The sequence below is a fragment of the Hippichthys cyanospilos genome, chromosome 9 (genome assembly GCF_059441005.1).
Source record: "Hippichthys cyanospilos isolate Australia breed blue-spotted pipefish chromosome 9, RoL_Hcya_1.0, whole genome shotgun sequence".
NCBI classification, from domain to species: domain Eukaryota; kingdom Metazoa; phylum Chordata; class Actinopteri; order Syngnathiformes; family Syngnathidae; genus Hippichthys; species Hippichthys cyanospilos.
This window is the reverse complement of record NC_142377.1, coordinates 4,364,659-4,377,576: the sequence shown is the minus strand read 5'-3', so window position 1 is coordinate 4,377,576 and position 12,918 is coordinate 4,364,659. Positions and strand designations below refer to the sequence as shown.

The following is a 12,918-nucleotide window of genomic DNA, read 5'->3' as shown; positions in this document are numbered from 1 at the left end:
CATTTTTCCTAGATTTAAAAAAAAAAATTGACATTAACTGGCATTGTGTGCAGAATTCAAGGGGAAGCATTTGTAACTCGAGGAATAAGGCTGTAATATCAGAACATCCTATGTGGAAAAAAGTGAAGGTCTGTGAATATTGTTGCTAATGACGACCACTGTCTGTACATTTCCCCAGTTAAAACCTCCAGCTGGGCTTTTAAATGAAATAGTTGGATGTGATGACGTTGTCTCTCCACCCTTGCTGGATTGCGGTGTGTGTGCTGTAGTTGCAAAGCTCCAGAGCTGTTTTGTGAGGCACTAGATGCGAGCTTGTCATGACGTTATTTGTCGGCGTTCACGTGTGTGCCGCCGCGCCTTTGTTCTCCAGGTCTGTGGCAATGTTTCTCCTGGGTTAGCATCCCTGTAACATACAGCAGCGCTTTTGGGGGTTGTTTTTGAAGGAAGTGCATGTGGCAAGGTCGGGAGGGGGTGAATAGATAGGGGGGAATCACTACGTCAAAAGTAGGTCAGTCTATGAGGGTGCTGCAATACCCAATTCCCAACATACCAAGAGCACCAAAGAAGAGGCTGATGGGGTATACTGACACATAACGGAAGGAGGGAGTCTTATCAGATGTCTAATAGGATTCCCATGGTGACAAGTATGTCACATAATGCGTGAATCGAGTCAGATTGACTAAGATGGATGACTCACCTCACAAAGGTGGCGTCATTGTTTTAATAACCGTTACCCTGCGAAAGGGTGACTGGGCCGTGGTTCTATTAGCTGGACATTTTGTGCTTGTGCAGGACATATGCATTTTTGTCACAATTTAAAGCAGTTCATCAACACTTTAATATCATGTCTATGAAATAGTTGTGTAAAAATATCCCCAAGCCTCATGAATTTTTAAGCATTTTACATCCACTGAAATTAACCCGCCCTATATACTGCTGGACCAATGGTGTACTACTTGGCTGCAACCAAGAGGGGCGCTGTTGATGCAGTTTGCTCTTTGAAGAACAATGACAATGCACAGTACTTGTTACTGTTGGAACGTGAAATGTAAAAAAATATATGTAATTGATTCATGAAGAAAAAAACACTTTTTTTGCATTTTCTGTCCAATGTACAATAGATTGTTATTTTCCCCATAGTCATTCGATAAAATATTGTCAAACTCAGTTATAAAAACATGCACAAAAATAACATTTTGGTAAGTACAAGCTGTTGCCTTCCAAAGTGTTATTTGGGGGTGTTTTTTAGACAATGTTTGGATTCAAGACAACATTATCAAAATTGCAAGTATTAGTACACAGCAAGTACACCTATGTAAGTACTCGTTCTCAATTACAAAAAACGTATCTGTACATTTGGGCTGTAGCAAAAAGCAATGGCAAGACTTTTGTAATTTTCTGCCGAATCACAGCTAAGCTCAGCCACATAGGACAAATGGCCCTAGCGCATTCTTCAGGCGCCTATAGGGGCTAGTAGGGAGTTGACCCACCACAGCTGTTGGGGAAAAAACATAGAGCAGCTGTCCCAGATGCCCGTCATGCTTTTGTTGTACCATTCCTCCTCTATACATTTTCTTCACTCCCATCCCCCAGGAGCTTACTGCCTTTCGGTGCTAGATTATGACAACACCAAAGGCCTGAATGTGAAACATTACAAGATCAGGAAGCTGGATAGCGGCGGCTTCTACATTACGTCCCGCACGCAGTTCACCAGCCTGCAGCAGCTTGTCTTCCATTATCGCAGTGAGTACGCAAACGCTGACCGGGAAAAAAAAACAATGTTACGAAAACCTCTCTGACATCTCATGTTCCAGAGCACTCTGATGGGCTGTGCCATGCCTTGACCGACGTGTGCCCCGTGGCCAAGCCTCAGACCCAGGGACTGGCTCGAGATGCCTGGGAGATCCCTCGAGAGTCACTTCGTCTTGACCTTAAACTTGGGCAGGGCTGCTTTGGAGAGGTCTGGATGGGTAAGAAATGTCCTAATTGCACTAAACGTCTGTACTGTATTTTTAGAGCTATGTCCACATCTCTGCTGAGGGAGTAGGAATTAAAGCACGACTCACCTGTTTTCTGGGTTTGGTCATGTTACGTTCCCAGTGTGAGCAGGAGGGCACTTTGACATCAATTCCAGTTGACAAAAAGAGGACCGGAGATGGTCAACATGGCTGTGCCCTGGGATGAATGAAAATGGGTTGCTTAATCTGCTTAATTTTTATCCCACCAGGCACACACACAATTTTAATCAAAATGCTGTATTCAGATTAGTGGGGACAAATGCAACAGTAATTTAATTGAAACTTGTTTCAGGGATGGTTTTTACAAGTACCTGGGTTGAAGAATTGCAATACACTTTCCATATGTTTTTTCTTGTGTTGCTGAAGTTATCCTGTTTTGAGATGGCCCTGTATCTCCACTCGAGCCATAGCTCACCCTTGCCAGCTTTTATTACCGCGATGGCTGTTAACAGCACAGCGTATGAAGAGAAAAGTGTACTTAATGAAGATGAAATGAAAATATGTTTTTTTTTTTCCTTCACGGAGAGAGAATATCAGCAATTCGACGAATTACATAAGTCAGTGAGAGTCTGGGCATCACTAGCTATTAAGTCATGGCAATAGAAGCTCAGTGTGGAGGAGCTGTTGTGTAAATTCAGAATGACTTGCTCAGGGACATCTTTTCAAAAATACAAAGTATAGAAGATATTTTGCTAGACCCAGCTATTTGTATGCAGACACAATAATTGTATCTTTTTATGCTTTTTTATTGCATAATAGGTTTGAATCATTTTTGACATATTGGCACTGTTATATCTCTCATTCGTCTTGTTACTTAATATAACAATGACACTACAACATAGTGTTAACTCTTTATTAGCATAGCATGTAGTTGTAACAAGCGGTACAACACTACCCGAAGCCAGTTTACCCATCATGCATTGCGTGACAAACTACAGGTAACATGAAGGCTCAAAATAGACCACGCCACAAGATCAATAAAAATGCTTGAGTGTTTGCTAAATATTGTTGTTGTTGTTTTGGTTTTTTTTTTTATTGGCTCTCTCAGTTATCCATGTCATGGTAATCCACAAATTTTAATTGACACAACCAGACTCTTGAGGGGAAGTGTTGTGTTTTGTTGCCCTGTTTTGTTGATCTATGCTTTTAGGCTAACAAACTTGTCCTTGCCCAATAATTGTGTGTCTTGTTTTTTGCTCAGGCACATGGAATGGTACGACGCGGGTGGCCATCAAGACCCTAAAGCCGGGTACCATGTCACCAGAGGCCTTTCTTCAGGAAGCGCAGGTCATGAAGAAACTCAGGCATGAGAAGCTGGTCCAGCTCTACGCCGTAGTGTCAGAGGAACCTATCTACATCGTCACTGAATACATGAGCCAAGGTCATTTTATATGCTTGTTTGTTTGTTTGGGTTTTTAAAATAACTTCACAGGAGACCACGAAGTCAGCCAGGATATGCACCAGCTAACTCACTTGACCCAAACGTGGTAAAGTGCCATAGAAATTGGAAGAACAGAGGAACTGCATTACACCATTCAATCCCCATTTCATGCGGTACACATTTAGAATTGAAATGAGTCTTGTATCACAAATTCTGCCTTGTTAAAATGAGAGTAACATTCAAATGACTGATTTGGGTGTTATTGGTGTAGAACTGCTGGGAGCTATTCCTTATATTTTGACCCTCTGGTGTCGCTTAGGAGGGGAACAAAATTTGGATGAAGTGTATCCTAACTAAGTGTCTGCTTCTTGCTAAATGGTGTTTTAACTTGCCCCCACAGGCAGCCTGTTGGACTTCCTTAAAGGAGAAGCAGGCAAAATGCTTCGGCTGCCTCAGCTGGTGGACATGGCAGCTCAGGTTGGGCCTCTATTGTGCCGAATTCCTTACCTCCGCTGTGACACCGAGGCAACCGCATTGTCTCATTCGCTTTTTATCCAGATTGCAGCAGGGATGGCGTATGTGGAGAGGATGAACTACGTGCACAGAGATCTGCGCGCCGCCAACATCCTTGTGGGAGACAACCTGGTGTGCAAGGTGGCCGACTTTGGCCTGGCCAGACTTATCGAAGACAACGAATACACGGCCAGACAGGGTGCGTCTTTTAGCATAGTGCTCTGCACAGTGCAGGTTTCGCTTTATGTGTGACTTTCTGCTTTTTTTTTTCTTTTTTTTTTTACAATGATTTCTGTAAGATGGATTCTAACTGCAGGCCCTCTTCCTCCTTAATGCCTATGTTTACCTTTCAAGTGAGACATATCAGATAGGGCTGTACATTAATGGAACACATAAAACAACCCACATACACAGATGCCCAGAGTTCTACAGGCTACCATTTGTAAATATTACCAATAATGTAACCTATTTAGATTGAATTTAATGATTATTCTTTTGCTGTAGATTAGGTTCAAATTAGGTGTTTTTGTTTGTTTTATTTTTTTTAATATTGTTTGAGCAAATGTGATTGTGCGTGTGACACCAAACATGGTGTCGACATCAAGCTGGCTTTTATGGGGTACATTCTGGTCTGTGCATTGTTACTGCATTCACTATGGGAGATGTTTGTCGTGTTTCAGATTTTTATCAGGCCCCATTGAATCTCAAGATTTCAGATTCCGTGCCTCTTTTATTTTATGCTCCGGTTACCAATTGAGAGGGGGGAAAACGTATTAGTTGTTTGTTGTACATTAAGTCAAATTTCAAGAGAACGTGCTGTGGCTATGCTGAAAAAAACCCGTTTCATTTAACATTTAATCCATCCATCTAATCCAGAATTGTCATAAGGTCATAATGAAAAGCGGCAAGCCCGTTCTTTTGCAAAACGTACGACATTTGAAATATGTGTCAGCACGATCTAACAGCCAGGCCGTAAACTTCAGTACTGCAGACACATCCCAGTGCCGCCCCCGTCTTAATCAATGTAACACTTACCAAAATGCCTCAAACAGTCATCGTGGGTTTTTGGCAGTCTGCATAAAACTCTTCTCGGTCATTTAAATAATCCAGGTTGTATACGGCAGCCATTGACTTTTAAATTGTATAGCTAACAAATGTTTGTCTTGGCTAAACATGTTCTTTTCACCACAATTCATCAGGAGCCAAGTTCCCAATCAAGTGGACGGCACCCGAGGCGGCTCTTTACGGCCGTTTCACCATCAAGTCTGACGTGTGGTCCTTCGGTGTTCTGCTTACAGAGCTGGCCACTAAAGGCCGAGTCCCTTATCCAGGTAAAGCCTCACACAGATCAACCGCAGGACACTCAAACGTATGGAGAGTTTTTCTGGGTCACCATTGTTGTCTGAAATCTTATTGGGAACTGATTAGGACTGCTAATAGGATGCGCTCTTCTGAAATAACAAATGTTCACATTATTTTGCGATCAATCATATCCTCATTGCTGTTGTGTCTGCTAGCTCATCTCCACAAATGCTACAGATCACAAATAGCACAAAAGACGAGTGACACACTCTCAAAATGCTGCTTTGTCAAAGCAAACGAGTGGGAAGTTGCCGGCACACAAGAAAACCTCAACCTTCCCCTCTTAAATTTAATAGATCAAAAATAATGACAGTCATTTCAAGATCGCCAGGTACTTCCATAGACACGTTAAGCACGCAAACTGTCTGTGACATCACTAGGTCCTCAATGCGCATGCGGGACAGTTTGGGGCTGTTTAGCGTTCAGACACAGATCACATAAAGGTTGCATTTATCTGGAAATGTGAATGACCTCACAAAAAAATCTTAACTTAGAATTAAGCCCTGCATTGTAAACCAAGCCAAACAAACTCTCTCAGTCCTCCTCCAGTGTTCCTCGTTACTAGACATCACAATTTACAGTACTCAAAAATTCTTACTTTTGCAACCAATGGCCAACTTACTGTACAAGCGGATGTGACCAGTTGCCACGTTTGAGCAAAATAGCTTGCCAATCACTTTAGTGTCAAAATATGGAACACTTTACTAGTATTCGCATTAGCATTAGCACCTAGCTTCACCGTGCTTCCACACAGCACCGGTAAAATACTTCGATCACCCCAAAGTGATTCACAATGGCTGGGGGGTCGCCATCCGGGCCATTACCAGACATCTCAGCAGTTAGCACACAGGGATTTGACATGACATCATGACATTTTCTTCATGAGCTTTCAACTTCTTCCGTCATGTACAGTATATCATTACGTGGTTGCTATGCAGTGTATAAAATGAGACACGACAGCGCATTTTGTTTTGTTCAGTTCTTCACAATTCACTGAACTCCTTGCAAATAAGTTCTTCAGCCACAGATTTTGATTGGGGTGTTTTCCTTCCCTTGATATTTGTATTTCGTTGTATTTATTCATTTATTTATTTTTATTTTTAGATCATCTTATGTATTCTATACAAAATATATATTGTGTGAACAAATGGATAAAGGATCATTTAAAAAAAAAAAAAAAATGCCGTTTATGAGAAAATGCTCTAATGGGATACATAGGTGACTATTAGCAAGTAATTGGGACCAGGCCACCACACATTGGAAAAATCTACATATAACTGACTCTGTTTTTAGGATATACAGTACGATTTTGGTACCGGTAGATTTTCCTCCATGAGCTAAAATGATTTATTTATATATATATATATATATATATATATATATATATATATATATATATATATATATATATATATATATATATATATATATATATATTATATATTTTATATATTTTATATATTATATATATTATATATATTATATATTATATATATAATTATATATATATATTATATATATATTATATTATATATATATATATATATATATATATGTATATATATATATATATATATATATATATATATATATATATAATATATAATATATAATATATATATATATATATGTATATATATATATATATATATATATATATATATATATATATATATATATATATATATATATATATGTATATATGTATAATATATGTATAATATATATATTCCCCCCAAACAGTTTAAAATTCCTGTGAAGTGCAAATAAATATGGGGAATTCTGGAGAAGTGTGAAAACCACCATGTCAGATCCATAAATATTGAAGCATGGACACAACTGAAATGAATTAAAAATAAAAGCCGTGCTTTAACATCCTGCATTCAGTTTTAATTTCATCTCAGGCGATCAAACACAGTCGACGTTACACGTGTAGTGTGGAAGATGAGGATTGCGACCCCAAGTGGGCAAAAATGTTAATAGCACATAAATAGCTGAAATTTGCATGAAATTTTAAAGTGAAGATTATTCAAAAATTTGGAATTATCTATCTAGATGATCGGTCTTTGACCTTAATAAAAGATACCTACATTCAAGAATATAAAATAAAATTTAAAAACATTGGTTTGAATAACATTTTTTAATTTTAGTAAATGATTCCTTATGTTGTACTCCATTTTCTGGCTGACTTGTGACTTTGTTGTTATTTTAATATAATTTACAAGGCCACTGTACAAAAATTACACTAGAAATATTTGCAAAACCACACCCTAGGTGTGTATACACATTAATTTCATTTTATTTAACCTTCATTTAATCAGTAATTTATAAGACCCTGGTCAAAAGGTTCAATCACAATGAAAAAGACAACTGTATGTAAATGTTACAGTATGAAGACAAATCAAAATTTGGTACAAATTCCATGACACAAGCACAGGTCTCAAGTGCTCACAGTCTGGGTTTAAAACCTTTGAGTGGAATGGGTTCCACTTTGGCAAAAACTGCAAAAGCCAATTTAAAACCCAGCTGAAACTTAGCCCCTCCTCGATACGTCTTATGGCTAAAATTATTGCACTGCTGCTTGCCTTTGCAGGCATGGTGAACCGCGAGGTCCTGGACCAGGTAGAGCGCGGCTACCGGATGCCGTGCCCGTCCGAATGTCCCGGCTCTCTGCACGAGCTCATGCTCTCCTGCTGGCGGAAGGACCCGGAAGAGAGGCCCACCTTTGAATATCTGCAGGGTTTTCTGGAGGACTACTTCACCTCCACAGAACCCCAGTACCAGCCTGGGGAGAACCTATAGAATCATGCACGCATGATCTCTCTCTCAAACACACACGCACACACACACACACACACACACACACAGACTGCAATGCACACATTCACTCAAACACCTTGGATCTGCACTAAACCACCTCAGAGGAACACAGAATGCTGTGAGGAAGCCTCTGTGCCATCATTGACCTGGAGAAGCTTCTTTCTGGACTTTCTGGATCCATAAGCTTGTTCAGGGCATACTCAGGCCTTGAGGAGTTGGGCACGTGACTGACATGAAAGGGTCTAAACACTGCGTTAAAGGGAAAAGAAGGTCTAATGAAATGGTACTTTTTTTCTGACCGCAAAAGACATGGGTGCCAAAAGCCCATTGCACTCCCTGCAAAAGTAGCCAACTTTAGGCTGGAAAGAGGTGAGGACAGTGTCGCCAACGTTACAGCCATAACAGTGGTCAAAATGTCCAGGAAGTACATTTCGGGAGTTTTTGAGATATTCCAATTTGGAAAGTTTCCATGGGAATCAACTGGAAATTGAAGATAATTTCATGGAGATTAATCACATCCAACTGAGTGAAATTTTAAACTTTTCTTTCTCTCAGACATGAGCAGACATCCATAGCAGAAATGAAGATTTCTCCTTCCCTAAGTGCAAGGGTGTCACAGTACAACTAGTTGCTAAAATTATTTTGTCACTTCACTTGAGCAGCATACGCCAAGATTTGAAAAACCAACAGACAAAAAAAAAAAATCAAATAAGTGATGGCTCAAAATCCTTAAATTCTTTTTCATTTCCATGGAAGTTTCCAAATCTCCATTCCTCTTTTGTCAAATTCGTAAGCGTCGATGTCATCTCATGATTTGGTGCGGGTACGGTGTGTGAAGTTCCCTGGTTGCATGAAAATGCGGATCTTCAGCTACGGTTCACTCGAGCCATTTTGCGGGCCATTTTGTGCAAATTGTGAGTGACAGTAATCCCGACAACATCTCCCCTCTCTCTGCCTCCTATCAGCGTCCCTAGTTTTTAAAGAAGCTCTGCTGCTGCTCTTTCCAACCTCTTTATGTTTACATGGAAATGATCTTCATTTGTCACCGAGTGGCAGTCCTGATAATCGGTAGGCATGCTTGCGTCAACTAACCTGACCTAACGATAGATAGATCTGTAGTCCGGCACTATCCTGATGCTGGTTGACTTCCACGTCGATCTAATGGTTCAAAACAAACAGTATTCATTGGCTCCGCAATCAAACCTTGACCAGCATATCACTTGTATCGAGTCCTTGAATTTCCCAAAAATAAGCTGCTTCAAAAAAAAAAACATCCGCATTCCTGTTCAGATTTCCTTGAGACTTTTTGTGCATCGTGTTAAACCAACTCTTGGAGAATTCTTGAAATGGTATTACCTTAGATCATGTAGGTTGAAGGGGAAAAAAAAGCCTGCCCTTTTAGCGTTGACCATCTCAGATTCCTGCTTCCAATTGGTTCAATTCCTTGGGAGGAGTTTGCCAAGTTTGGGCCCTGCAATTCACCCCAAATAACTGCTTTGAACCAAAATGGCCGACTTCCTGTTCAATTTCAGGTATGGTTCTTTCAATAATTTTTTTGGGTGCACTCTGTGATTATCAACAAAGGTCTATGAGAGTTTGTGTCAATGGTAAAACTTGTACCTTTTTTTCCAACATTTTTTATTTCTCTGGAACGAATCACTTTGATGCTCACTTATGAAGACACACCGGATTTGCCGACATCAACGTCCCCCTCACTCCAACAAACTTTGCGGTTGAACTCAAATCGTGGGAGCGTTTGTTTAAGGTTCTGCTCTACCAAACAACTACAGAATGGCCTGCAGTATGGAAAGCCATTAGAGAATTGATTCCATTTTCTTATAATCACCTTAGGGTCCATGCACAAGTACACACTTTTCCCGAATAAGACAATGCAGCGGTGAAATCACTCCACGACTAATGTCACTTTTAACCTAGAAGCAGCACTAGGCCCAATATTAGTCTCAACTAGTAGGTATGTGTGATGCACTAGAAGCCTCCTTATCAAGGATGGGATCAATTCTCAAACAGCATTTGAGCATTTTTGTGATGTACTTGATATCCATCTTAGACAGACTACCGCAGTGGTGATAAATTGTCTCCAGTTTTGTAATTCCAGTTAAACCGGTAATCGGTAAACCCAGCATAAACGCGTTGACCGGATCTGTTCCAAATTTGCCGAGGAACTATCCAAGCAGGAGAGGCCCCGACGTGTTCAACAGGCAATCAAGTCATTCTTAAAAAAGAAAACAAAAAAAAGTACAGAAAAGAAAATGTTCTCGTTTGGACAGCAGTTTAGCATGCTTTATGTGCTGCGTTTGTAATTCTGCTGTACATCCACTACGTCATGTCTGTTTTAACGTACAGGGATGCCGTCAACCGGCTTAACAAGAACTTATTTTGTATATCTCATTCGCTGTAGTCGCACTGTACATAGTGTAGTACTCTAAGGGTTGCTTTTGTATCATAATGGCAGATGTTGGCTGCCACTCACAACTTTGTTTATTTAATTAGCAGATAGGGTCAGTTTAGGTTGCTGCCAACCTAAAGGACAACAACAGAAGCAGCAATAAAACTCATAGACAGGCCCAGTGTACTACAGTGGATAGAAAAAGGCTGGACACCCCTGTTCAAATGTCAAGTTTTGTGATACAAACAAAAGACCAATTAAAATTGTTTCATAATCAACTATATGACCTACAACAATGCAATTGCAAAAAAAATAATGTTCATCATCATAAAATCTTACGCAACCATGTTATTTTAGTCTTTCATTTTCACATCCCTCCAAAAGTTTCAGTTCAATTGCACGCGTCATAAATCATACAGGTATTGATGGAGGAAAACATTTTGAAATTGTCTGGTTTTTGAAAAAGACTTCAGCATTTGAACAAGGGTGTGCAGACTTTTCATCTCATCTGTATGTAGCGGGGGGAAACCTACTGCCCATAGCAGCTTTTGAAACAGTTTATCGAAATTTTAAAATGTAATTTGAAGCATTTTAGATTTCATGTCATTAATTGCATTCAATAACTTTTCAGTATGTTTACATATTATAAAGTCTGATTTGTTAAAATTTACACACACAAAAAATGCTGGATTACCTATTTTGGTAAAACAAGTTTGCATGATGAAAAACAATATTGTCATCAATCTAGTCTGCTATCAGAAAGCTTAACCAACAGGCAAATTGTTGCCCACCCCAGGTCAAATTTACAACCCAGACAGATCTAATTTACAACATTTTGAAATAATGAGGTCAAAGATGTAAATAGTATTGTCAATGACTGTGACTATCAAGTAATCAACTGTACTCCTTTATTTGACTGAGTTTTTATATATACATTATATATACAAAATGTGATCCCAGGAGGTTGAGATGCTACTGTATTTTTTTGACACATAAGCAACATCATTTGGGCTTTACGTATATTTCCAAGAACAAGAGTGTTCCGTTTTCTTCTTTTTTTAAGTGTTTGTTGTGACTCACTGGAGGGGGGGGTGTGAATAAAGCCGGGGGTTGGTTGGAAAAACTGTGCCATGATTTCAAACATGCCTCTTTGTTATTGGGATTACCTTTATCTTATTTTATTATTACAAGTATTACTATCATTTTTATTTTTTATTTTATAAATCTATGCAGTTGAGGCAGATGTCGTGGCCGCAACATGGTGAGCTTTTCATTTTTTGTATTTTGACTGAAATGGGTATTGTGCCACTTTATGTTCTTTAAATGTGCAATAAATTCTATTTCAAGTGTGTTTTGATAAGAGTGTGTCTGTGCTGTCCGTGATGTTAATATACCACCACTTCTGATTTGCCTTATATGCCTCTTAACTCATCCACAGCCATTGAAAGTCAAAAGGATTTTCTTTCAATGGGGATGGGTTGGGGAGTATCTGATTCAAATTCACTTGAAATTGTTAACGCGGAAATTTTACCAAGAAAAACACGGGGCCGTATATTTCAAACTATAAGCCGCGATTTTTTTCTCATGTGTTGAGCACTGCGACTCCGGTGCGGCTTATCTGTGTGTGTGTGTGTGTGTGTTTGTTTTGTTTTGTTTTTTGTTTTTTTGCCAGCCAGCAGCAAGCAAATGTGTGTATCTGTTCGAGGTTTCGATTTATGGAACAACCATGAAATAAAAATGAAAAGATGTGAATCAATGGCTTTGCTCAAAAATAGTTTTCAAAATATATTATTAAATAAAAATGTTTAAACTGAATCAGATAATAAAATTTTGGGTGAATTTGTGATGTGTACATTTTTCAGACAGTACACTCTATATATATAATTTTATTTATGTTTTTATGATTGTATATATGAATTATGCGCAATGTGTTTTTATGTTCACTAAACTAATCAATCAAACAAAGGAAGATTAAAAAAAATGGTATTGATGTATTGGTTTTGATTTTGAACTATTTAACAGTATTCTGTTAGTGTTGAAAATATCCATCCATCCATTTTCTATAAAATATGTTGGGACGAAACATGCAGGCATGTTCAGTCTATTAAAGAGAGGATGTTGCTGTTGGCAGACATTACAACAAAGTTAAATAACAATTTAAAAAAAAAACAAAGATAAACTTCCATGTACCATCTTTTTGCAGAAATATCTCATTTTATTGCTGAATTCAGCATTTTAATTCTGCGGCATATTGTCCAGTGCGGCTTATCCATGACAAAAATCATTTTTGCTCATATATTTTTCTGCTGCGGAACAGAAACGTGAACATAACCCCACAACAACAAAAGTGTGTGTGTGTTTTTGTCATTTTATGTCAATCATATTCAATTGTAATTTTTGGTTGGCTTTTGTTGTTG

The 12,918-nt window shown here is 38.8% G+C and overlaps 1 protein-coding gene across 1 annotated transcript in view; it reads left to right on the top strand.

The window, feature by feature from the left end:
- Positions 1 to 11,852, top strand: part of LOC148418575 (proto-oncogene tyrosine-protein kinase Src-like) — a 34,145-nt gene extending 22,293 nt beyond the window's left edge. The window contains exons 7-13 of the mRNA XM_088423083.1: positions 1,594 to 1,743; positions 1,815 to 1,970; positions 3,220 to 3,399; positions 3,800 to 3,876; positions 3,958 to 4,111; positions 5,112 to 5,243; positions 7,868 to 11,852. Of these exons, the coding sequence (XP_088279209.1) occupies positions 1,594 to 1,743; positions 1,815 to 1,970; positions 3,220 to 3,399; positions 3,800 to 3,876; positions 3,958 to 4,111; positions 5,112 to 5,243; positions 7,868 to 8,076 (1,058 nt within the window). The 3' untranslated portion in view covers positions 8,077 to 11,852. The remainder of the gene's footprint in view (positions 1 to 1,593; positions 1,744 to 1,814; positions 1,971 to 3,219; positions 3,400 to 3,799; positions 3,877 to 3,957; positions 4,112 to 5,111; positions 5,244 to 7,867) is intronic.
- Positions 11,853 to 12,918: the final 1,066 nt, after the last annotated feature.